The 22485-nt window shown below is 38.1% G+C and overlaps 4 protein-coding genes across 11 annotated transcripts; 1 reads left to right on the top strand and 3 right to left on the bottom strand.

Moving 5' to 3' along the window:
* Nucleotides 1-1627: 1627 nt before the first annotated feature.
* LOC127246373 (uncharacterized) lies at nucleotides 1628-2627 on the top strand. The gene has a single exon (XM_051267696.1). It carries the CDS (start codon nucleotides 1805-1807, stop codon nucleotides 2492-2494), a length of 690 nt encoding a protein of 229 aa, XP_051123653.1. The 5' UTR covers nucleotides 1628-1804; the 3' UTR covers nucleotides 2495-2627.
* A 411-nt stretch (nucleotides 2628-3038) lies between these two features.
* Nucleotides 3039-9353, bottom strand: LOC127246370 (CST complex subunit CTC1). Of its 3 annotated transcripts, none has more exons than XM_051267690.1 (16): nucleotides 8074-9353; nucleotides 7868-7986; nucleotides 7706-7780; nucleotides 7561-7639; nucleotides 7374-7436; nucleotides 7212-7289; nucleotides 6849-7049; nucleotides 6469-6570; nucleotides 6110-6382; nucleotides 5596-6021; nucleotides 4861-5502; nucleotides 4700-4791; nucleotides 4463-4565; nucleotides 4119-4230; nucleotides 3584-3915; nucleotides 3039-3493 (listed from the first exon to the last, which is right to left on the bottom strand). In XM_051267690.1, the coding sequence occupies exons 1-16, from the start codon at nucleotides 9169-9171 to the stop codon at nucleotides 3329-3331; spliced, it is 3960 nt and encodes a 1319-aa protein (XP_051123647.1). In that variant the 5' UTR covers nucleotides 9172-9353; the 3' UTR covers nucleotides 3039-3328. The 3 variants fall into 3 exon arrangements, with proteins under 3 accessions (XP_051123647.1, XP_051123645.1, XP_051123646.1); XM_051267688.1 differs by having other exon boundaries at nucleotides 3040-3493; nucleotides 4361-4565; XM_051267689.1 differs by having other exon boundaries at nucleotides 3041-3493; nucleotides 4361-4565; nucleotides 7212-7286; nucleotides 8074-9352.
* Nucleotides 9354-9837: 484 nt separating this feature from the next.
* Nucleotides 9838-16820, bottom strand: LOC127246371 (uncharacterized). Of its 5 annotated transcripts, none has more exons than XM_051267693.1 (18): nucleotides 16492-16820; nucleotides 16298-16407; nucleotides 15928-16191; nucleotides 15746-15843; nucleotides 15107-15269; nucleotides 14902-15012; nucleotides 13265-14206; nucleotides 13028-13180; nucleotides 12846-12945; nucleotides 12660-12754; nucleotides 11858-12049; nucleotides 11711-11767; nucleotides 11565-11636; nucleotides 11291-11389; nucleotides 10781-10912; nucleotides 10530-10703; nucleotides 10291-10435; nucleotides 9838-10196 (listed from the first exon to the last, which is right to left on the bottom strand). In XM_051267693.1, exons 1-17 carry the CDS (start codon nucleotides 16511-16513, stop codon nucleotides 10307-10309), a joined length of 2913 nt encoding a protein of 970 aa, XP_051123650.1. In that variant the 5' UTR covers nucleotides 16514-16820; the 3' UTR covers nucleotides 9838-10196; nucleotides 10291-10306. The 5 variants fall into 5 exon arrangements, with proteins under 5 accessions (XP_051123650.1, XP_051123649.1, XP_051123648.1 ...); XM_051267692.1 differs by having other exon boundaries at nucleotides 9839-10196; nucleotides 10275-10435; XM_051267691.1 differs by having other exon boundaries at nucleotides 9840-10435.
* A 344-nt stretch (nucleotides 16821-17164) lies between these two features.
* On the bottom strand, nucleotides 17165-22024 carry LOC127246606 (mitogen-activated protein kinase kinase kinase 5-like). Of its 2 annotated transcripts, XM_051268067.1 has the most exons (13): nucleotides 21887-22024; nucleotides 21658-21791; nucleotides 20877-21591; nucleotides 19918-20526; nucleotides 19742-19829; nucleotides 19569-19631; nucleotides 19302-19465; nucleotides 18993-19068; nucleotides 18530-18589; nucleotides 18319-18444; nucleotides 17988-18197; nucleotides 17811-17911; nucleotides 17165-17721 (listed from the first exon to the last, which is right to left on the bottom strand). In XM_051268067.1, exons 3-13 carry the CDS (start codon nucleotides 21296-21298, stop codon nucleotides 17439-17441), a joined length of 2202 nt encoding a protein of 733 aa, XP_051124024.1. In that variant the 5' UTR covers nucleotides 21299-21591; nucleotides 21658-21791; nucleotides 21887-22024; the 3' UTR covers nucleotides 17165-17438. The 2 variants fall into 2 exon arrangements, with proteins under 2 accessions (XP_051124024.1, XP_051124023.1); XM_051268066.1 differs by having other exon boundaries at nucleotides 20877-21791; nucleotides 21908-21922.
* Nucleotides 22025-22485: the final 461 nt, after the last annotated feature.

Below are 22485 nucleotides of genomic sequence, written 5' to 3'. Positions count from 1 at the left end.
AGCTAAGATTCAACTCTACAATCAAATCTTTTGCATTATAGGGGTTGCCTTAATTAAATAAAAGTAGTACAGTAATAAATTGAACCCTTCAATTATTACAGCCCTTATCTCAATTCTGTGATGAAATTTTCTTACTAACTACTACTAATCAGAAATTATTTTTATTTTTTACTACAAGAACCCTTTTTTATGTTTGGAACTTAAATGATTATTTGTACTGCAGACAATCGGTGTAATTAATTAATTAATTAATTAATAGAGAGAAAGAAATGCTTAAAATGGATCAACAACCTTAACCAATTTTGCTGACCAATTGGAGAGTAGGGACAAGAATTGCAACCACCATCTGACGCGGGATTGGGACTGTACAACAAATGAAGCACAGGGGACAACATATCTGGCTGGCTGGAAACAGTGCTATCATTACAACAGCAACAATAAGTCGTCAATAACAGCTGTTGGAATAATCCGTTAGATATACATTTGGGTGGGTCGTTAATTAAAATAATTTACGGTCTGTCGACAATTAAGGATTCAGTTAAGTATTTTTTTAAAATGTTTATTGGCTCTAATGAATGGTTTGTTTGGATAATTACGATTAGTTAATATTGGCAATAATTAGTAGCTAGCCTAGCCGTACTGTGGAGGAACCACACGCTCCGTTACGGCGAGTGGGGCCCGAAATTGAGGAAAAAACGCTCCGAAAAGTCAGAGAGAATTCAAACCAATAAATCACGTGAGAATCTTACAGGCTGGGGTGGGTCCCGTCCTACGTGGAGGCCGTTGAAGTCATCCTTAAAAATTCGAATATATAAAATATACTACTACTCCTACTACATATTTTATTGAGGAATCTCCGCCGTCGGATTGCGGCGATCACAGCTGTAGCTGTAGGCTGTAGGCTGCAGGGTTGGATTTAGTGGTCAAAAAGCGTGGTCCCCAGGCGAAGCGCCTTTTGTTTTGTTGTGCAGTTTTGCACTTTTTTTGTACTGAAATCGCGTTTTTAGGTAATAATCATGACAACACAACCCTGTCTTAACTGTCATGTTTTAAACGCTCCCGTAATGATGCTGAGGATTTAACTGTACGAGAATGATAAATTGATAATAGACCAGACCAGATCAAACCAAAGTTCTATTTTTTTTTTTGTTATTACTATTAATTAATTAATTGATTATTGGTTTTCATCTTTATCATCATCCACTGATTGAAATCGCGTTTCTGCCCTTTGCTCGTACGATGGTCGGTCGGTCCTAATGTAAAAAACGAATGTATAAGTGGTGTTAGTTCATTGTATGTAATGTACGGACACAGTACAACCTCTGAAAAGCCCATGTCCAAACCAATTATTGAAAATTGAGGCTTTGAATGTGGACTAATTGCAGAAGATGAAGTGAGAGCTGATTCAATGAATCTGGTATGATCGAAAGCTTTTTATTTATCATGACAGGAAACAGAAACAGAGGATGATAATTGGATCCATGGCTAAAATCGTCATTTCACAGAATAACGACAAGACAGAACCGGTTTAGACAGTATCTGGGGGCATAGGAACAAAATCCCATTTTTGTATTGCAAGTGTGCGCCTTTGCTTAAAAACCCCCCACCTAATTTACACAAGGCAGTTTCCAAGAACCTGCCCACCCCACCCCACCCCCAGTCTGTCTCTCTGATATACATATATATATATAGTTATACCTGAGTGCGTCTGTGCAGTGCTCCCGAAGTTCTCATTGAGACATACTACCAAGTTCGTACCAAGTGTCTGAAATCGATCTTGATTGAAATTGGAAAAGAAAAAGGAATGGATATGGTGAATAGGTGTTCGTCGGGGAGCTCGTCGTCGTCATCGGAGTCGTCATCGTCGGCGGCGGAGAGGATCAAGGGCCCGTGGAGTGCTGAGGAGGACAATATCCTGACCCGATTGGTGGAGAAATACGGGGCCCGGAACTGGTCCCTCATAAGCAAATACATAAGGGGGAGGTCGGGAAAATCCTGCCGGCTGCGGTGGTGCAATCAGCTCAGCCCCAATGTGGAGCACCGCCCCTTCTCGGCGGCGGAGGATCAGACCATCCTCGCCGCCCACCAAAAGTACGGCAACCGTTGGGCCACCATTGCGCGCCTTCTGCCCGGTCGGACCGACAATGCCGTCAAGAATCATTGGAATTCCACTCTGAAGAGGAGATACAACTTCAAGAAGCAGAATCAGGAGCAGAGATTATTACCGGAGAGTCCGACGGCGATTGAGGACAACTGTAATAATAATAACAACAATGTGGTGGCGGTGTCGGGGCCCAGCAGTATCGGAAAGTTCGAGGAATACGATCCGATGACGGTGCTGTCGCTGGCGCCGCCAGGCATGGCGGTGGCGGAGAGAAGGGAGGAGGGATTGCCGGAGGAGTTTTGGGATGTAATGAGGAATGTGATTGCTAGAGAGGTTAGGGACTACGTTACGACGTCGTTTCCTGAGGCAGCTTCTGGATTTCGTTTATGATTTTTCATTAATTAATTAATCAAATCTTGCTCATCTTCCTTGTTTGTATTTGTATTCGTTTCCTAAGGGTCGGCTGTTTTATGTTAATACCTTATATTATCATTATTGTTATTAATTATTATTATTACTGTTACCCTTGCTTCTTTTATCATTTCCAGACGGGTTAGTTATCCAAGTTCAAGAATTACTAATACAATATCCCTCTCTCTCATTCCATCTTGTTTTTTAAATTTCATTTTTGGTTAAGTGAATAGAATAGAATAGAATAATATAGTTAGAAGAGAAGAATGATTGGGAAGGGAGTCAGGTGTTTTGTCAGATTAGGTTAGGCGTGTGTGATGGGACAGCAGACATGTTGTCTTCTTCATGTTTTAGAACACGTTCCGAAAGGTTGATTGATTGATGTATGAGACATGACATGACACGACACGACACGAGCCCACAGCCCACAGCCCACTATTATTATATTTATATTTATATACTAGTAATATTTACTCCTATCAATTATGTCTGTCGGCACACACACAACCCAACTTCAATTTCAAGAATTCATACACACACGCATGGCCAATGTTTTAAACGTGAATGCAGACCAGAACAGACCAAATGAATTAATGTTGACATCTGCAGTGTGAAAAATATTACATCCAATCTCATGGCATGATTTGAAACAACTCAAACTTGCAACACAACATTTTGGATAAACATTCTCCCGACAAATGTACAGCGCTATAAACATTCTTATATATCAGCATTTTCAATAATATGGCAATGATAATGATATGCAGTCAAACTACGATTCAATTAATTCACTGTCTAAAAACTTACCAGCATTTATACAAGCTCTAGAAGAAGATTGCGGGCCTCCATAAGCGTGTCGACACCACAAACGCTTCTCGCCAATATGTTCGGCAATGGAGGAACTGCCATGTCCAGTACTGTTAGCTGCTCTTCCAGCCAGCTCATGGTTTCCAAATCCATGCGGCTTCCGGTAATTGTCTGAGAAGTGAAAAAGACGCAACAATGAGATAGAGAACTCCAAGTACATTGTCAGAATTGCCGTGTGTTTATTATCAGAAAGTTAGCTACCCATGAATTGCTGACAATAGCATTGGTAACCATGCTTCTAACCAGATTTTCATCCGAACTGCCAATCAATCTGTCCGACTCCACAAAAAATGCCAGCTCTTGACACAATGGATCGAATGAGGGGCCACAGTTTTTCACCACAATTCTGCCGTGGTACTCCAATATCTTGTTTAGTTTGCTGACAGTGGAAGTGAAAGGCAATCTGGCATAACATGCAGTACTCCGCAAAGTTTTCACAGGATGTTCGAGTAAAGATTCTCGAAACTCTAATTGAAGCAAGGTTGCAGCCACCTCTGAGTTGGCCCAACAACAACAGCAGGATGATCCGTCATCTAGAGCACATCAGAAGAAGGTAAATGTAATCATGAATAAAAGGTTGAGCCACTGGTAACAAGCACCTAGTCGGAGTGGAGAAATGTAACATGGAAGATGATATGAATACATAGTACTAACTATTTCAGGTATAAACCTAAACAATGTCACTGCATTGCACGTTAAAACTCATTATAAGAACAAAGGGGTCAATAGAGATTACCCATGAAGAAACCAACAAATGGGATCCCGACAGATGGCACAGAGTGGGCACTAGAGTGTGAAACTGAGGTTTCTCTGGCCTTCTCCAGTACAAGTACATAGATACCAACAACCTGGATTGTTGCACAAACAGGGGATAAGTGACGGGAAAATGTTGAATAATCATAAACTACGAAACACAGAATAAGGTGATAACAGTAATTGAATCAGCATGCAAAAACAATTGAGACATTCAAAAATTACCCTGCACCGGAATTGCATGGGTTTATTCTCGGATAATTGCAATGCATCAGAAATCAGTGTTTGCCAAACAGTGTTTGAAGAAGCAACACTGGGTGAACCTACATTTCCAGATGAACAATTGAGATCACCGTCAGGATGGGCATTGGCGGAGTTTGTGTTGTTGATTGTTATGAAAGATACAGGCATCATCATACAGCTGTTCCTACTACAAAAAACACAAACACATCTTATAAATTCGCTGAGAAAGCTATAATTACTCAACAGTGACTTGTGTTCCAGGGTAACAATCATAACTGAAAGACGACTCGTTGAATCAGAGAAAAACCAATAATTACATACCCAAGGAAAAGCACTCGGTGAAAGGTTGCATAAGCATCTTTTCCCAATCCAACTGGGTAATGATGTTTACTTCTATCACAAAGGATTTTGACCTGCAAAAAGTGATGAATTGAGACAGGGATGAGTTTCAAAATTTTAAGCAAAGTTAGTGTGGGAATTACTATTTCATTGGCCGCCAAGACATGGATGCAGATTCCATCACTCCCTTGGAGAAACTTTGGCAGATAACCATCACTGGCTGTGGGATCAAGTGACCCAGGAAAAGTATCACAATTTACAGCATGTAAACCAGAAACAAGCCCATGCAATGTAATCAAGTTCCCTTGAGGAAATGGGTAATCAGAATATGAGTTTCCTAAAGATTGCATGGACACTTTTACAGTGGAACTGTTATAGCCATGGGCATCTGGTTCTTGCTGAAGCGAATCCCTTGTCTCCATGAGATCACCATGCAATGTTGAGGAGATATTCTTCAGAAAAGTAAGGGCAGAGGAAGGAACGAATATTTTGTTGTCTGCAGAAACTTCATTGTCTATGCCATTGCAAGTCAAGGGTGGAATTTCAGATTGCTGGGTTTTTTTGGGTAATACTTCACTGCTGTAAGTATGAAAATTGCAACATGGAAGCACTTCAGAAGCATCTGAAAATTTCAGGCTTTCAATGGATGCAAATGTAAGACTCCAAAGATATGATTTGGTACAAAGGAACACCTTTGTACGGCTAGATTCGCAATTCCCTCTTATAGAGCACAATACATCATTCTCCTGATGTTTAATGAGATAGCAATGGCCAATTTTCAATGCCTGCAGAATGAGTAAAATAACATTTATGCTTAAGTGTAAACAACAACACTTAATAATCTTGTAATCACAGATGAAAATTTCAATATGGCATACCTCATATGTGGAAAATCTATCAGGGCCGAATTCAAGTAATACATTTTTCCTTGGTGCTTTGAAGTCAGAATCAATCTTGGCATGCCCATTGGTGCATTGCAGCATGCCCAGCCAGTGAAAACTTGCATATTTACTGGCAATCAGGCATGGATATGAATTTTCTCTAAGAGAATTGGAATGAACAGAAAATCCATTTCTAGGATCTTTCAAACTTGAAGATTCACCTGAACCTAGCTCAGTTTTACTTCTCTTTTCAGACACAAATTCCCCAGTTTCATAAAAACTATCCAGGGAATCACTCCAATGCTGGGCAGAGGAGAGCATACCCAGGCCTGCATCTCCACATTTCCCAGTAATAAGTAAATCCCAAGGCATCACAATGGCTTCTGCAAACATGTTTGACTTCTTCACTAGATCTCCTTGAAACTGGAAACACTCAAATTAAAAGATTGAATTATGTACAAGCTACCCATCAAAAACTTGTGTCAAATTTGATATATGCATCAGCACATACCTTTCGCTGAACAGGATATTTATGCATTAGCATAAGCAAGTGAAATTTTCCACTGTCAAGCCCCTGACAAATTCTTTTCCAATCAAAGAAAATAGAACAACTTCTAGTGTCTTCATCACTTAGTCTTTGATATAGATAAATAGATGTCTCCGTCCTCCTTGATGGTAGAGACTTACTAAATATACTTTGGCATGATAACAGCGGATATATGCTTGAATCCAAGGCTGCCAGTTTTGGGGGTATGCCTTCCATAATAAGTGTAAAACCTCTCACCTGAAAAGGTAAGATATATCTCAAGTCTCTGGACTTGCATCCACTTGTTAACAACCAAAATAAAACCTAGGTAACACTATCACCACCTCAAAGATCTTGTCAAAGTCCCACATTGCAGGGAGGTCAAGTATGATGTCTAAGCCACCAGTGGCATCTACTAACTGCATTCTTCCAGAGATTGAAGATATCTGAAAAAATGAATAAAATTTATTAACAGGCAAAGCCAATTGTAAATTGGAGTTCTAATTTATGCATAAGTAGCAATTACTTAAATATGAGACAGAATGAGATCTTTTTTTTCATATGATTATTGCCCAAACCAAACAAAGTAACAAAAAACATCAGGGGCTAATATTGTTTCAATAAAACATCTAATTTTTGCAACACAGAGAAGTCAATCATCAACCGTGAAAACAAAAAGCCAATAATGCTCACATAACAATTAACAAGGAGCACTTGTTCTGACCTTTAGAGTTCCTAGAAGATGAACACCAATTTCTTCAGAGTGTAGAACTCTTTTGATAGATTGAAAATAAGATCTTCCACCACAAGATAGAAGCCTTTTCTGATTAATGCCATCCACAAAACCAGAAGTATTCTTCTCATACTCGAGAATTTTCTTCCAGGAAGTCTCACAATAACTAATTAAATCAGCAATAGAGAGGACCTGAGTTTAGAAGAATCAAAATTATATATATTGACATTAATATATATGATTTCTTCATATATAGCTTCAACAAGCCAAGACATCAAGTATATGTCAAGCATGAAGTACATGATACATTTTTTGGAAATTAACATCAGTAAATAACACGTAACAGTAGCTCACCAGTTTTAGTTGGTCACAATGTCCACCCCTGACCCTAGAACACATATCATGTTTGAAGAATTCCACTAGAACTCCCTGCTGCCAACAGATGTGCACATTAAAGGTGGATAAAGGCAGGAAAATATTTACCATAGCCATCGTCTTTTAACCAACAGAATTTACCCGATGCTGAAAGGCTGATGGTGACAAATGCCCATTAGCATACTTCTGTGCCAGTCCCGGTGTCTGAGAACACCTTACGATTGTAGAGAAAACAACTTAGAACTATTCCAGACAAAAAAAAAAAAAAAAAGTGCACATTTAAAACGTCTCAACCAAAACATTGATAATGAAATGATATTTATATTACATGTTTTGATCCCAAGATCTCCTTCTTAGATACAACTCCAGCAAACTTCTTCTTAAAACTTGAAACCAAAAGTAATGTCCTGGAGGACAGGAATGTTAATAAATGAGCCCACTAAAAAAATATTTAGTTTAGTGACGTATTGCACCATAATCTGGCTGGGAAAGACAAAGAGTTGATGAACTTTTGAAGAAGGCTCTGGGAGTGTGCTTTTTGATGACACCTGTAGCATGTTTAGCATCAAATGTTAATGCTACAAACAAATATGGCCCAACTTTAGTAGACTAAAAAGTCAGATACAAGCTCCAACCCTGTTTCCAAAGGCGAGAAGAACTCCACATGCACACTAGTCCTATAGCAAGCACCAAGAATCAATATTTTCCCCCAAGGAAATTTCGGATCCACGAGATGAGCATTCTTTACTGTCACCTAAAAGAACCGTGCAATAAAAGAAGTAACGATGAGAAAAAATCATAATATGAAAATGATGCAAAAGGCAGATTGATTAATGCATACAATTGCACCAACTCTAACACTGTGAGGCACAGTGAGATGCTGATCAGTGATTAACAATATCACATTTTGATCCAACTCAACAACCATTCCCTGCATGTAAACACCTGTTACAACCCCAGTGTAGCTTCGACCTTCCCCTTTCTTCTTTGTATCAACAGTGCAGGTTTGCCGACCTTTAAACAGCCTGGGTATATGCAATGACACTTCATCTGTTGTCACATACGTCAATCGAGACTCCCCCTTTGTAATAAAAACCATCTTTTTCTGTACACCTGTTAGTAAAACAATGTCGCCAATGAATCTTGAGACTACAGGATGCCATGATGAAGCCAGTCCACTGAAGTACAAAATCGCAGGCTCGCCAAAACTATGGTCTTTCATTGTTTTCTCACTCATTGTTTTCAGTTCAGATGCCCCAAGTCTAGATCGACAAAAATTGCACGGACAGATAAGTACGTTAACAAGAAAGCCCCATGTATCTTTTGGTTCACCTCCCCTACTCGCATGAGGGGCAACAAATGCTGGGCTTATCGACTCCACCACACCAAAAATCAAAGAACTAACCTTGCGATTCTCTTTAAAGACACAAGGACCTAATGTAAAGCAAACAGAACTAAAATCCAAGAAAGTGCAAACCCTGTCACTACATGCATGTACAAACTCCCATCCAATGATCTCTAAAAGCCCACTTTTCGCACCCCCATCTCTACATTTGAAAGGAATAAAGTTCCAAGCCACAACTCGGATCTTTTTGCCAACCATTTTCGAGTCGAAATCTAAAATTTCACAGCAAACAGTAGAGGAATCGTCATAAAACTGAAAGCAATTACAAATAATTGGTGATTTGTGGTCGACTAAAGACGGTAGGGTAAGAGTCCCAACAAGAACCGTTGGTTGGTTCAAGGGTTTAAGGGTCTGGCTACTAGGGTTTTGACAGGTAGAAAAATACGGTTTCCGGCGGAGACTTTGGCTGGAATTCCTCTGACGCTCTGGGGAAGAAATCTCACAATGGGGAACGAGAGATGATGTGGCGGTAAGCGGGCGTCCGCGATTAATAAGTTCGGACAGGGAGGAAACAGTATCTCCTATATCTTCCATTACACTTCTATCATCTATTCTCCCTATAAAGACCAGGCAGCGTAACACTGCTCTTTTAGCGTGAGCTCTGCCCCGCGACACCGACACCGACGGCGCGAGCGAAGATGGAGAAGATGAAGAGCATCAAAACGCAATAGGTCGAAGAACAGACGGGCGGGAAGACAGTCTAAAATTTACGAACTGGTCCCTCAATTACAATGGAATGCCAAATAAGACTAACCGCCAACAATACCTAATCGTATTTTATTCCTAATTAGTGTTCGATAAATTGCAATAATTGAATGTTAACACATACTCCCTCCTCCGTCCCATGTAATATGGGTCTCACACAAAAATATAGATAAAATATAATTAATAAATAATTAAGAAATATATTAGTAAAAATAATTATTATTTAATAAAAATAATTATAAATTAAATAACTAAATAACTAAATAATTTAATTAAAATTAAAAAAAATTTAAATTTAACTAATTTTTCCCAAAAAAAAAAAAAAAAAAAAAAAAACAAATTATATGGAAGAGGAAGTATATATTAATTAACTAGGCACTGAAAATAAGATTTGATAATTTATGCATACAATTATTTTGATGGTTCAAATGTATTTTGATCATTTCTATTTAATTTATTCGTTGTTTTGTTCTGTGTTAATATTAAATCTGTTATGTATACACATAGCTAGAAAATTGTGTAATCGTGGTTACATTTTGAAATATATATATATATATATATTAAACATAAAAAAATACTAAAACAGTACTACTCAAACCATTGGTATGATTAGAACTATAAATATCTATTGACACACAAAAACAACCGTCCAAAAGCTCAAACCACCCCTGGGTTAAAACAGTGTTCACCATTTACATACACAGCAGTAAGGGGAAAGGAATATGTAAGCGCTATTTACCTGCTGCACGACTTCAATTTTGGTGTAGTGAATTGTGTAGCAACTTCCCGTGTGCATCATCGGCAGCATGTACAGCAAAACCAAAACTTGTCAGCAAATAAAGTTTCAATCCCAACTGCAGGACAGAGATCTGAATTATAGTCTAGCAGCAATTCACTTGAAGAAGAACAGCATATTGAAGAAACAGGGCCACCAGATCAGATGTTCGCCTGATTATGGCAGGCGCTAGGGAATTGAAGCAGGAGAGGCTGTGACAACCCCGCCATCAGACATGTAGAAAGAGTTGTAGTTGATGCGAGTCACTAATGCTGCCAGATGAGGAAACTGCCCGACATTGAGTTTCACGGACAGAATCTGCAATTCCAGATGCAACGAACGCATTTGACCATAAGAATGATTTTCGGGAAAAAGAAATATATAAGCATTATGTGCTCTAAAGCAATGGTACCCTGAGAAGAAATGCCATGCAGTCGTCAAATTGTTTCTCTATCCGCTCCAGGTCCTTCTCACATCTAGTTTTGACGGCAGATATTGTTCCGCCACTGCTTAGGGTCTGTTGTACAGAGTAGAAGTCAAGAGCAAGCCCAAGGATGCTGTTAATGCGGCTGGCAATCAATCCCCACTGTTGGAAAATGAAACTATCAATAAATGTTTGTGTGTAAAAGTAAATATTGGAAAATTTAATGATATAGAAGAGACCAGCTTGTCCGGAACCACAAAACACTGGCGCTGAATTGACAACAAGTAAGCCTCGTGAACTTCAATGACTTCATCCAAGCTTCCAGCTGCAGCCACACCCTCGCAGAGCTCACGCCATGCATTATGATAGACCTGTTTATTCACAATGTCAAGGTATACTCAGCGAGGTGCAATATCCAGCGAATGTATTAAATTACAGAAAACCGGGGTACGACAAATATTTATTATATGTAAAATTTGATATACAAATTGAATAATTTTAATAATTTTTTGAAAAATAATAAACTAATATAAACACATGTTAAGGTCGAGTGACTAATTCATTTGGAAAATGATTCCAAAGGAACGTTTATTGTTGTCTTAAAACTATAGCATTCATGGGAATGGAATGAAAGTGGAATTTTTACATGTCATCTGACACCTTGTAGCTTATGAACAAGACTCAGAATCTAATATAATTTAATTGACACACCAAAAGACCATCTTAAGAAGTCAGAATCATTACATTACCCTGTCCATAACATATTGGTGAAAGGCGTCCACAAAATGGAGTAGTTTTTGCTCTAACAACCAGTGACGCTTGTGCTTTGTTGTTGCAGCACCTCTATCCTGAAATGTATTTAGTTACAATAAGGGTTACATAATATCGGGATAGACATTACAGTTGAGATAAGAGACCAGTGTCACAATAGTCTCCTTTATAATGTAAATATGCATGTTATTTGGTATATTAAAATTAGTAATAATAATAATAATAATAATCAAGAGCAAGTGCAAGAGCTACCTTCCACATCCACTTCCTAGTTTTATCAAGCACAAATTTGGCGCGTTTAACTTTCAACAAAAATATCATCACCTGCAGAATGCTTAGGATAGTATTAAAAAGTATCAAAACGCATTTGCTCTATAGATAAAAACATCAGCTCACACCTGATTATATTTCTTCATGGCTTCTAGGTTTGCAATAAGTTCAAGTGGCCATGAAACCTATTCAATAAGAATCAGATGAAGCTAAGATCACGCTGTAATTCTACACTACTAAATGAAGATTAAAGCAACTACAATGTTGGAGCATGCCTTGTATGTGAACCTTAGTGAATCAAGAGCATCCATTGAAGAGCTGTGTCCTCTACCTTTACGAGGTGTTGTGACAGAAATTGATGGACTGTGTGGTTCATCTTCATTGGAGCTTGGATTATGTACTAATGAAACAACTAATGATTCTGGTGTACTTAGAAGTACATTATCAGCAGAGTTCCTAATTGACTCCTGAAGTGAACAACTCCAATGTAAATAAACTCTAGCTGGTATTTGGCAAATAAAGGATCACATCAAAAAGGGTAAATAAATTTGTCAAAATTATTTCATGAGTCAAACACTAACTGAGAGTATGCTTTCCATCAATGTGAACAATAATACCGTCCACAACTAGGTATCAGTATATGCAGATATGCTTCCAAAAGTATAATTATCTACTTCAGCTTCTAAAATCTAAATGCTATCCTTTACGGAGAGAATAGTCTCCAAATAAATCTTGTGACAAGTGGATTATAAAAACTGCAGAAAATGAAATATCACCGGATGAGAATTAGTTTGAAAAATAATCTACAATAATAATTGAAAATTGACCAGTAATATAGGAGAAGGATAAAAATTTCACAACAGAACAAATCATCACAACGCAAGCAGATATTCAAAAATCAATGCAGCTGTCAGAAAGGGATAATATCCAACCATGCTCAGGAAAAGGCAATTGGCTTGAATAAGACAAAAGTAGAATCCAAAGCAATAAGCAACCAATATAAAAACAGTGAATAAGACAATAGTCTGCAATGCATTACGTCAAGCCACACTGACTGTTTGGGGTATATGAACATACCTGTAATATTGTGTTCAATTCAAAATCATCATCCAAGGATTCTCCTTTGTCTAGCTTGTTGAAGATCACTGAGAAGAAGTGATGCAGCAGATCACCTAGATATGCCAATATTTAAGCCTGATCAAACCCAATAAAGACTCATCACTGACCATTCCTATGAACTTAAATATTGAATACAATGGTTACCTGATCCTAATAAAAATATAGCACGCAATACACCTATTTCATCTAGTAATCTCCAGTCATCTAGTAATTTTGACAGCATAGTTCTGCCAATGTAATCAGCCTGCAAATGTAATACTAAAAGCTTAGTCTGTCAATCAATAACATTATAGTTATGAAGAGTAAGTTCTTTCATTGATCATAACCTGCTTCTTAACATAGAAGATAAGGCATTTTTGAAGAATCACTGCAGGAAGTGGAGTAGTTTTAGGTTCAACATTTTGAATCCAGCCAAGGATTCTTGATGAGAGAGTGCTATTATTCTGAAAGGGTAAAACCTCTGACATGCAAAGGTGTTCCTATAAAAACATTGTAAGAATTTATAAATCTTTAAAAAGCAGGTTATAATAACTAATCAGCCAAGATAACAAAACATGCAATACCTGGAAAGATGGAAGAAGTGTTGGAAATGGAATCAAGGCTTCGAGCATTTTTGCATCTTCCAAGAACCTTGAATGTTTTAATTCACCAAACAGAAAACCAGAAGTGTAATCTGTGCTCTTGATTGTCAAACCACAACCACTGTTATCACTAAATATGGCATCCCTTAGACTCTCATCACCTAATGGAGGGAGATAAAACGCTTGAGATATGTTCAGTGGACTCCAAGAAGGCAAGTTCTCCGATAGAAGTTCAAGACATACAGTAAGAGCTGGATTTTCAGGACAATACTTTTGGGAAAATTTGGGTGCCTTCCCCTTCAGATTATGGCATTGACTCTGAACATTTTTCAAAGAAGATACTAAACAATTATCACATTTTTGGGTTAACATCTCATTGAACAACTTTTGCCAGACTTTTTTTGACTCAGAGTCTGCTGACAAGCTACTGTCAATCTTCTCTAGCTTCTGAACATCATTTGTGGATCCAAGTAAATGCCTGCTATCTTTCCATAAACCTTCAGCAATGTGATCTCCCTCACCAATTAAAGCCATTAATGACAAGCAAAATACCTCAGACAAGGTTAAACCAGCAATGCTATAACTATTATCAATCTTCTCCGCAGAAACTAAAAGTGAAGTCATTGGAGCATGGCGGATAAGTTGCAATGATTTTCCAGCAGAAATGATGACTTTTGCAATGTCCTTGATGAAAATTGGGCAATGTTGAAAATCTTTTCTATTCTCGGTTTTTCCAATTGTTCCACTAGACAGAGAAATGGATGCTCTACTAGTAAGATCTTTTTTCTCATTACCTGAAGGTAGGGATTGTGAGACAAAATCAGCAAAACTTGATTTCTCAGACAGAGCTGATCTTGGCTGACAACTTTTCTCCCAAAATTCAGCCTCATCTATTGCAATTTTTTTACTTGCAACAAAAAACATCTGCACAACTGCAAAATATTAGCCAGGTTGCAGTCCTACAAAAACATGCGTGCATTAATTCTCCAGTTTAAAGAAGAGCAACAGAAATGAAATGAGCTCAACCCATTTTGTGTTATCGAAAAATTAAAACAATACATTACCTATACTCAGATATACATCTTTGATACAACAACGTTGCTAGAAACATAAACATACAGAGCTATTGGATTTTAAGCACAAGATAGTTGTAAGTAAATATACAAAGCCATAACAACTTAGCAAGAGAAATGCAAATGATATTCATAACCGTGCAGACACAACTTGTTAAAGTATACTGATTATTGGATGTAAAGGGTGTTAAGAACCATGATTATAAGTTTAAGAAAGGTACAAAAGCATAATTACACTTGCAAACAAAAAACAAGGCAAGTAAACAAACCACCAGTTCTTAAAAATGCCCGCTAAAAACTATGTAAATATAAGAGTGGAAAATCTTATGAAGACACTAAAGTGGAATCTTGAAAACCTGCATACAATATTTACTAGATTGAAGCATCCTAAGCCACATGACTTTTCGAAAATATTTAAGCCATTAGGGATATTAGCATTTGTTCAAACATAGATATTTCAGAAAAGTACGTAAATCTCATCCAGTTGACAAAGGACACACATAATGAATTCAAATTGATCCCAAAAGGAAACAGAAAAAAGAGCACCTCCTCAAAAGGATCATCAAGGGTTCCTTGGAAAAGCCAAGAATCAAGGTTTTCTACATATGGCAGTAAAGTTCCCACAAATATGTGAAGCAACATCCTATAAGCATCCTCCTGAAATCAGCACAATATTCTGGTTGTTATTAATCTGAATATCGAATATGCAACACTCAATTATATACTTAAGTAGCCAGCTGGGTTAAACTACCTCTCCCTCTTGCACAAGACACACTTCATTCAGCCTCAAATAAATATGGTTTAGAACTTGAACAGCAATATCCACAGCTGGAACATGGGGATCAAGTTCACAAAAAAATTGGGGAATGGCTCCATGAACTACTTGAAGCAAATATTCAGCACCCGAGCACACACTACATACAATATATAATTAGGAGCAAGTACAGGAAACCATGTAATATAAATAAGCTTAGAATATAAGAAGTCCTTATAAAGCAGCAATATAGTAAAACTCAAGCAAACAAGATAAAGCAAGATCCAAATATAAATACGGGGAGAATGGGAAACACTAGCTCAAAAAGACAGAGTTCATGTACAAAATTCCAGATTAAAGTACGTAAAAATAAAAAGTCAAGTAACAGAGGAGAAGATTGTGATGTCATTGAAATTCAACATTTATAATGATATCAATTAAGAGTCTGCAAAATCACAAACACTGAATAAATTTTGTAATGATAATGAAAAAACAATTCAAAATGCACCCTCCATGTATCATTCTGTCCATCTCCATAGAAAGTGCAAATAAACTACACAGATATCAAGCTACAAGTATCTGAAAATACGGAAATTACATAATTCTAGCCCCAAATTGCAGAAAAAAGTACCAAACCTTGATAAAGAATTTGATAAGCCTAGGATAGATGCAGTGATATGGGCATTTGAGCTATTTACTTTCACTTCTTCATTTAAAGAAACATCTCGCATCCTCTGTCATGATAAAAGTCATTTAAAGGCTAAATCTTCAGGAAATGTATCACAGGGGAAATTTTTTAACAATGTCAATATACATACCTGAAGCCATGTCCTAACAGAGCAAGCAAATGCTCTTAAAGTAGGTGGGGATGAGCTCTTGGCTTTCTCAATTTTGTTTAGCACGATATCAACTAAATGCAAACAAGTTGCTGCATATGAAAATTGATCAAGAATACGATACAAACTAGTCTGCGAAAGATGAATTACATAAATCCCTTTCTTGAAGTGAAACAACTGTCGAGCATCATCCCAAAAGAACAAAGAACTTGATAAACCTTGCAGCATTTGCAACACGCCACGAACCTTGAATAATAGAAACAAGAAAATTAGTTCAAACTTAGTAGTTGAGAAGAAATGCATAATAAAATACGGCGAAAAAAATATCGAACGGAACCAAAATTAGGCATACGAGGTCTAGTTCATTTGTCCTCAAAGAAGAAACTGGGGCAGCAAAATGTATGCCGCCACCGGTGCAGGAACTGTGGATTTTATGAATCAAACTCCCTTCCACTTCCATATCTGGGAAAAATCAACTCAATATGAACTCATGGAATATAAAAACTAACTACTCGCGCAATTCACCAAACACTTCATCAGCAGTACCCAAATTTCTCATAATGCACATACTCGTTACTACGGGACTACGGAAGAACTCCTGGGATCGTATTAGTTAATAAGTTAGACACTGTAGCAGCATCTTCAAACTCTGGCACGAAAATGCGAACTGCACTGCTGATGAGTTTCCCTGTTCTTCAACCCAGAAGTCGAATGGGTTGCGGCGTAACCAGTGAAATTGAGAAGCAAAACACAATCGACTTCGTCAATCATTTGCCGGCAGCCTCATTTGCCAATCGACGAGACACAAAGAGCTCGGAACGGGGAGAGATTTTAAAATGTTGCGAGAAACTTTAGGGTGTCTTTGGGTTGAGGAAGATGAAGGCAGACTTGCCTAATCGCTTCCGAACCGGCCGGTTCTCCAGTTTATCACAGTCAGTTCCGGTTCCCCGTCGAACCAACCAAACACACTTATCATTAAATAAATAATTCTACTTAGAATAATTTAGGAATGTATGATTACTATTAAGAATAGATTAATAATTAATTATAATATAATATAAATAATTATAAATTAAAATAACTAATTAATTTACTTATAAATTATAAAATTTAAAATATAATTAAGGTATATAATTTGTTTTTAAATAAATGACATGAAATATGAAAGGATATAAATAATTACAGCATATTTTCAGAGAAGCCCCTGAACTTTCAAATATTGGCAAATATAAATATATCCCCTTCAAAATATATTTATAATGTATGAAAGATGTATCATATTATGTACATTTTCAACCTCACTCACTGCACTACAAAGAATGTCCCTCACACGATCCATCACAAACCAGAGTAATCTTTTCTTCATGATGTTGCCTTCCATAGACAACCTCAGCAAATATAATACACTGCTATTGTATAAGCCTGCCTGGTTCATGAGATGAGATCTGCAACAAATTAAGAAGATTCCATAACGGCAACAAGTGAGGGAGCCATCAATTTATTTCTTGTTGTACACTGCAGTTTTCCTTTTTCCTTTCTGTCATTCGAGGCATCAAAGGATTGAGATTTCCCTTGCAGGAGATGCTGCAGGCGTTGTTATTCACAGCTCTCAGCAGCAGGTTATTCTGTGCACTTGAAGGGCTCGAGCTGTTTGAACTTCTGTTGAGCTCTGGTGAAGATCCGCTTGGAAGAACATCGTGTATACAACGAGGGGAGTTATGGGATGTTGACCCTCCAGCGTCGGAGGAGTCTGGACCGGATTGTCGGCTTGTTTCACTAATTGTTGAAGGATATAATAATCAGTAAAGAAGCATTTTAGCTTAGCAATGTCAGGAAATTTGTATTAAATGGTTCAACAAGCTCACCTATTGGGTTGCGGTGGTTTTCCTTGGTGAGTCCTTGTAGCTGATGAATGTGGCATCACATCCTTCTTATGACGAGTCCAGCGGCTTGAATTCTCTAAATCCTGGGAGCCATTATTAATTGTTAAGTCGATGAGCGAAGAATCAAGGGATTGAAGGAGAAAGATGGTAAAGGCTTACATGGAGTTTTATTCCTGAGAACTGTTGGAAAAGACCTCCACAGTTCTGATCTTTTGAACTTCGCATGAAAGGATGTTCGAGTAGTTTAAGGGCTGAGGGCCGATCTTCTGGTCTTCTCTGAAAGCACCAGTGGAGGAAATCCTTTCCTTCAGCAGACAATGTTTCTGGGATAGTCGGCGATTTTTTCAATACATTGAACATTGCTTGCGGCTATCTCCATCAACAAAAGTAAAGTTATGACATGAGCAAATGGCTTAACAGAGTCAAGAACACAACCATACACCCACTGGCTTTGTTAACATAACATTAGGAATCAAAACAGATTACATACCCCGCTGTACTCGCTCCAAGGAGGTTTTCCTGTGAGCATTTCAATGATTGTACATCCGACACTCCATATGTCAACGCCATATGCTAGCTCGGGATTAGCATCTTTTCGCAATGCAGCCTGCAGTAACTGTAGAGAAGTATAAAATTTAATGATTATATATTTGTTAAGTAAACAAACTGCATAAAAGATTAGTAATTAAAATGTTCAATACCTCTGGAGCCATCCAATGTGGAGTACCCTTCAAGGACAGCTCGATATTATGACCCACGAGCTGGAGGAATAAATAAAAGCAGAAGGACAGTGAAAATGTGTTTAGAAGCATTAAACAACAAATATTGATCCAAACAAGATTACAAGGATTAGCAATTTCAAGACTGATCTAGAGTCTATTATATATTTCAATATAATTAAGGAAGTAAGTAATATGAAAGGAAATGTAATGTGATGTTGGCCAACGTTCGTATTCTATGATCACTCCTCTCTGTCCACTTCTTCAGAAAATTTCATAGACCCTTATTTGCTAATCAGGTTAATTTTCCCATAAGGTAAAGCAGAGTAAAATTAGGAGTCAAGCAAAAAGCCTTATCTTCAGGCATGAATAAGGTTCACGTTACCAAAAATTACCTATGATTGTTAAAATATTGTATTTGATATACATGCTCTGAAAAGCTTACATGCTTTGCTAATCCAAAGTCAGCTAGCTTTACAACACCAGATGCATCGACAAGTAAATTTGCTCCTTTGATGTCCCTGTTATGTATGAACCACCAGATATTAAGATATGGAGAAGCTTCATACTTATTCAAGTACCACTACTTGCGTCCAATATGCTCACCACACAACCACCAAACCAACAATTTTTCCAAAAAGGCAGACTTAAGACGATTGCTTCTATTTCCAGACAATACATATAACACATTTTCTACAAGCTAAATGTAGACTAACGGGAGAAGAAAGGATATCTCAAGTCATGTAGGATATACCTATGGACTGTCATTTTGCTGTGTAAGTAAGCCAACCCTGACAAAATATGACGTGTGAAATTGCGAACAATACACTCTGTCATAGCTCCACAGTGCTCTTGGACATACTTGCTAATTGATCCAGGATACACGTACTCCAAATATATGCAAAATCGATCCTCAATCTGCAGTAAATGTTCCCCAAGGAAATCGAAAAAAACTAATACTCATAGTTGTGATTAAAAAAAGAAAGAAGTCATCCATTGCATAAAGCATAAATTTGCCTACTTTTTCGCACCCATAGTACTGTACAATGTTCTGGTGCTTTAACTCTCCTAGAAATTTCATCTCCTACATGGCAAAACAACATGAGATCTCGTGAAAAAAGTGAATTAAGTATTCTTGTATTGTTAAGAGAAAGGTGCAAACATAAACAAGATAAATGGCAATTGTGGGAAGACCTGTTCCAACTGCTTTACAGATTCTGCACATTTAGGGTCATCAGGAACAACTTCAACTTCTTTGACGGCACATGTTGCTCCAGTTTCACTGCCAGAAAATTATTCTAGTATAAGTCTTCCAAAAACAATTCCACTTTAATAAATAGAGGTAAAGACCCTCAAGTACTTCTACACACCGGTGAGTGGCAATATAAACACTTCCATATGTACCACGACCTATAAGCCTTCCCTTCTGCCACTGGCCTTTAACTGATGAAAGATTTGATTTATCAAGACTGTGCCGAATAGTAGGCGATGGCCATGAGACAGCTGGTGGGCGTGGCAATGGGTGAACATTGAGGTTATTGGCATCAGGTTTCAAAGCAGAACTTTCTGGTAGAGACTTGTTATGAGAATGCATGATAAAACATTTATTGCTCCTGGAGTTTCCATACTTTGTTGGGCTTTGCTGCCTGGGGCTGTGAAGTGGAGAATGTTCAGGGGTAAGTTTAGGTGATGTTTGATGAGACTTAGATACTCTATCAGAAGTCAACAGCCCTATAGACGATGAGGCTGGAAATGAGGGGTGGAAAAGATCGACCGTGCTGTATCTTTGTGAGCTCTGCACCGGACTGGAGCAACCACTGCTTGGAGCACTTTTTGCAGGAAACCGCAGATGAAATTCATTTTCTGAAATGTCGACATTGAGGTCCTGTTTGAACCCTCTGCGACGGTATGCAGGAGATTTATTTGTTTTGCTAACAATATCATCAGTGGTCTTCCAAAATCTATGATAAGAAGGATCCCTGCATATTTGAATACACATATCTGTTACCTTCCATATGTCAAAACACAGAGAAATAAATTAAAACAAAGACATAGAGCTTTGAACCTATATGGCCTTAGAAGTTGGAGATTCTACCCTCCATTACCAAACTAAAGGAGGAGAGGTCAACGGGAGGAGGATACAAATCAACTGAATCAAAGAAGATCAAATAGCTAAACACTAATCTAGCATAGAATCCTAACATTTCTAAATAACAATATGATCTGTAGCATAGATGGAATCACGAGTCAACAGCTATATGAAAGTCCATGATAATATCGTCAAGAATTTCATCACAATCAGGATTTGGAAAAGGGGGAAGAAAAACACCTTTTCTCCGCAGAGGCTGCAGGACTAACCAAAACCCCCAACCTCTGGCCATGGGAGCCGTCGTTGTGCTTTGCCTGACAACTCACTTCTGGAAGAGGCAGCGGCTGGGGCACCACCGACTTTGACCAGTGGCAGCTCAAGGAGGTTGCGCGATTGGGCGTTCGAGGAACAGACCCAGGGGCCGCACCACAATCAGGGGAGACGGGCAAAGACTGCAGCCCCTCATGGATGATACCAGTGGAAGTGAGACCCAATTCATCATCAGTTACGTACCTCAGCTTCCTCTGGCGTGTAAGCTTCCTCCTTTGCTCATTCCTCCCCTCGTTCCTGAGAATATCGTTGGAGCTCTTGCTCTTTCCCTTCAACGGGCGACGACCACCACCACCAGAAGAAGAAGAAAATGAACTCCAAAGAGAAGGCATAACAAACAAACCGAAACAAGAACACTACTTCCAGAAAGCAATCGACAGATAAAAACCAAAAATGTTAAGGTTGGGGAAGATTGAAAAGGCCAAAAGGGCAATTAAGATTTTCCCAGCTATGGCGAGGCGGTGGGCGCCACCTAGGGAGGTGTTCGGGTTCGATCAGGCATTGAAGGAAGCAATTGCAATTGCAATTGGGGTCAAACTCCTTTACTTTAGAACGTTCCCAAATAAATCTGTTCTCCACCACCACCTCCTGTTTGTAATTGTAGTTCCCATCCATTGCAACGACCCTGGGATGGAGTTACAGAGACGTACACATCATTTAAATATTAGTATTTTAAACAAATTCGTTCAACCTCTGGCTCGAATTCCTGCGCTGCAAAGTCAATGGCGAAGAATATCGCGATTCAAATACTCGAGTTCAAGCAATTTCGGCAAACGGTTGGTCTACGGTTGACAAATCTCCTCTTCTCTCCTCGCCGTGTGGGCACTGAAACAATAACCACATCAATAAACCACACTCATTTACGACAAATCCATCCTTCCGCACTTCCAATTCATACATAAAAAAAAAAAAGAAAATACTTTCAGGCCGGCGGTGCGTACGGTGGCGTACGACTCAGTAAACAAACAGCTACCCTATCTGCTTCTCTACTGCAGTGTAGACGGAGACGCTATTGGAATTTGGACGTACCTCTGTAATTAATTATTTATATTTTTTATTATTTTTTTCATTATCAATACAGAAAATATATAAAGAGATTGTAATGATCAGTGCTGACATAATTCATGGGAATTAGGGTTAAATTTAATTAATCAGCAGTCAATCCCGGGAGTATTTATATAGGATTGACTTAATTGATTTATTTTGTGACTAGGACACTGTTGATGGGTCTTATTTAATTGATGCGGTGTCGCACGACCAATACAAATTAATTACACAAAGTATATATATATATATATGGGAAATTGACTTGCATAAATAAATTCGAGGTGGTAAGGATAATGATCATCAAAATTACGTACGGTATATGTTACTAGGTCTGAACACATCGCTGATACGCGTTATAATGTGTTTTAAGTGTGACTCGTTAGAATAGAACAATTCAAATGGTAAATTTTTTTAATGTCTCAAGTAGTCATGGACAACTGTCACTTTGTTTTTGAGGAAAAATTTATTTAAA

This window comes from Andrographis paniculata, unplaced genomic scaffold, assembly GCF_009805555.1.
Source record: "Andrographis paniculata isolate CXL003 unplaced genomic scaffold, ASM980555v1 Contig30END, whole genome shotgun sequence".
NCBI classification, from domain to species: domain Eukaryota; kingdom Viridiplantae; phylum Streptophyta; class Magnoliopsida; order Lamiales; family Acanthaceae; genus Andrographis; species Andrographis paniculata.
Note: the sequence above shows the minus strand (reverse complement) of the source record. Positions and strands in the feature narration are given on the sequence as shown.

What these genes read in the sequence shown, in the direction of transcription:
- LOC127246373 (XM_051267696.1), top strand. Translation starts at nt 1,805, where the DNA reads ATGGATATGGTGAATAGGTGTTCGTCGGGGAGCTCGTCGTCGTCATCG.
- LOC127246371 (XM_051267693.1), bottom strand. Translation starts at nt 16,513, where the DNA reads ATGTGCATTATGAGAAATTTGG. An exon ending in CACTTCTTCCATCTTTCCAG is followed by an intron (nt 13,181 to 13,264) that starts GTATTGCATGTT and finishes ATGTTTTTATAG; the next exon opens with GAACACCTTTGCATGTCAGA. An exon ending in GCATGGCATTTCTTCTCAGG is followed by an intron (nt 10,436 to 10,529) that starts GTACCATTGCTT and finishes CTGGAATTGCAG; the next exon opens with ATTCTGTCCGTGAAACTCAA.
- LOC127246370 (XM_051267688.1), bottom strand. Translation starts at nt 9,171, where the DNA reads ATGGAAGATATAGGAGATACTGTTTCCTCCCTGTCCGAACTTATTAAT. An exon ending in ATAGATTTTCCACATATGAG is followed by an intron (nt 5,503 to 5,595) that starts GTATGCCATATT and finishes CTCATTCTGCAG; the next exon opens with GCATTGAAAATTGGCCATTG. An exon ending in ATTTGTTGGTTTCTTCATGG is followed by an intron (nt 3,916 to 4,118) that starts GTAATCTCTATT and finishes GATGTGCTCTAG; the next exon opens with ATGACGGATCATCCTGCTGT.
- LOC127246606 (XM_051268067.1), bottom strand. Translation starts at nt 21,298, where the DNA reads ATGCCTTCTCTTTGGAGTTCATTTTCTTCTTCTTCTGGTGGTGGTGGT. An exon ending in GTTTATATTGCCACTCACCG is followed by an intron (nt 19,830 to 19,917) that starts GTGTGTAGAAGT and finishes ATTTTCTGGCAG; the next exon opens with TGAAACTGGAGCAACATGTG. An exon ending in AGCAAAATGACAGTCCATAG is followed by an intron (nt 19,069 to 19,301) that starts GTATATCCTACA and finishes CATACATAACAG; the next exon opens with GGACATCAAAGGAGCAAATT.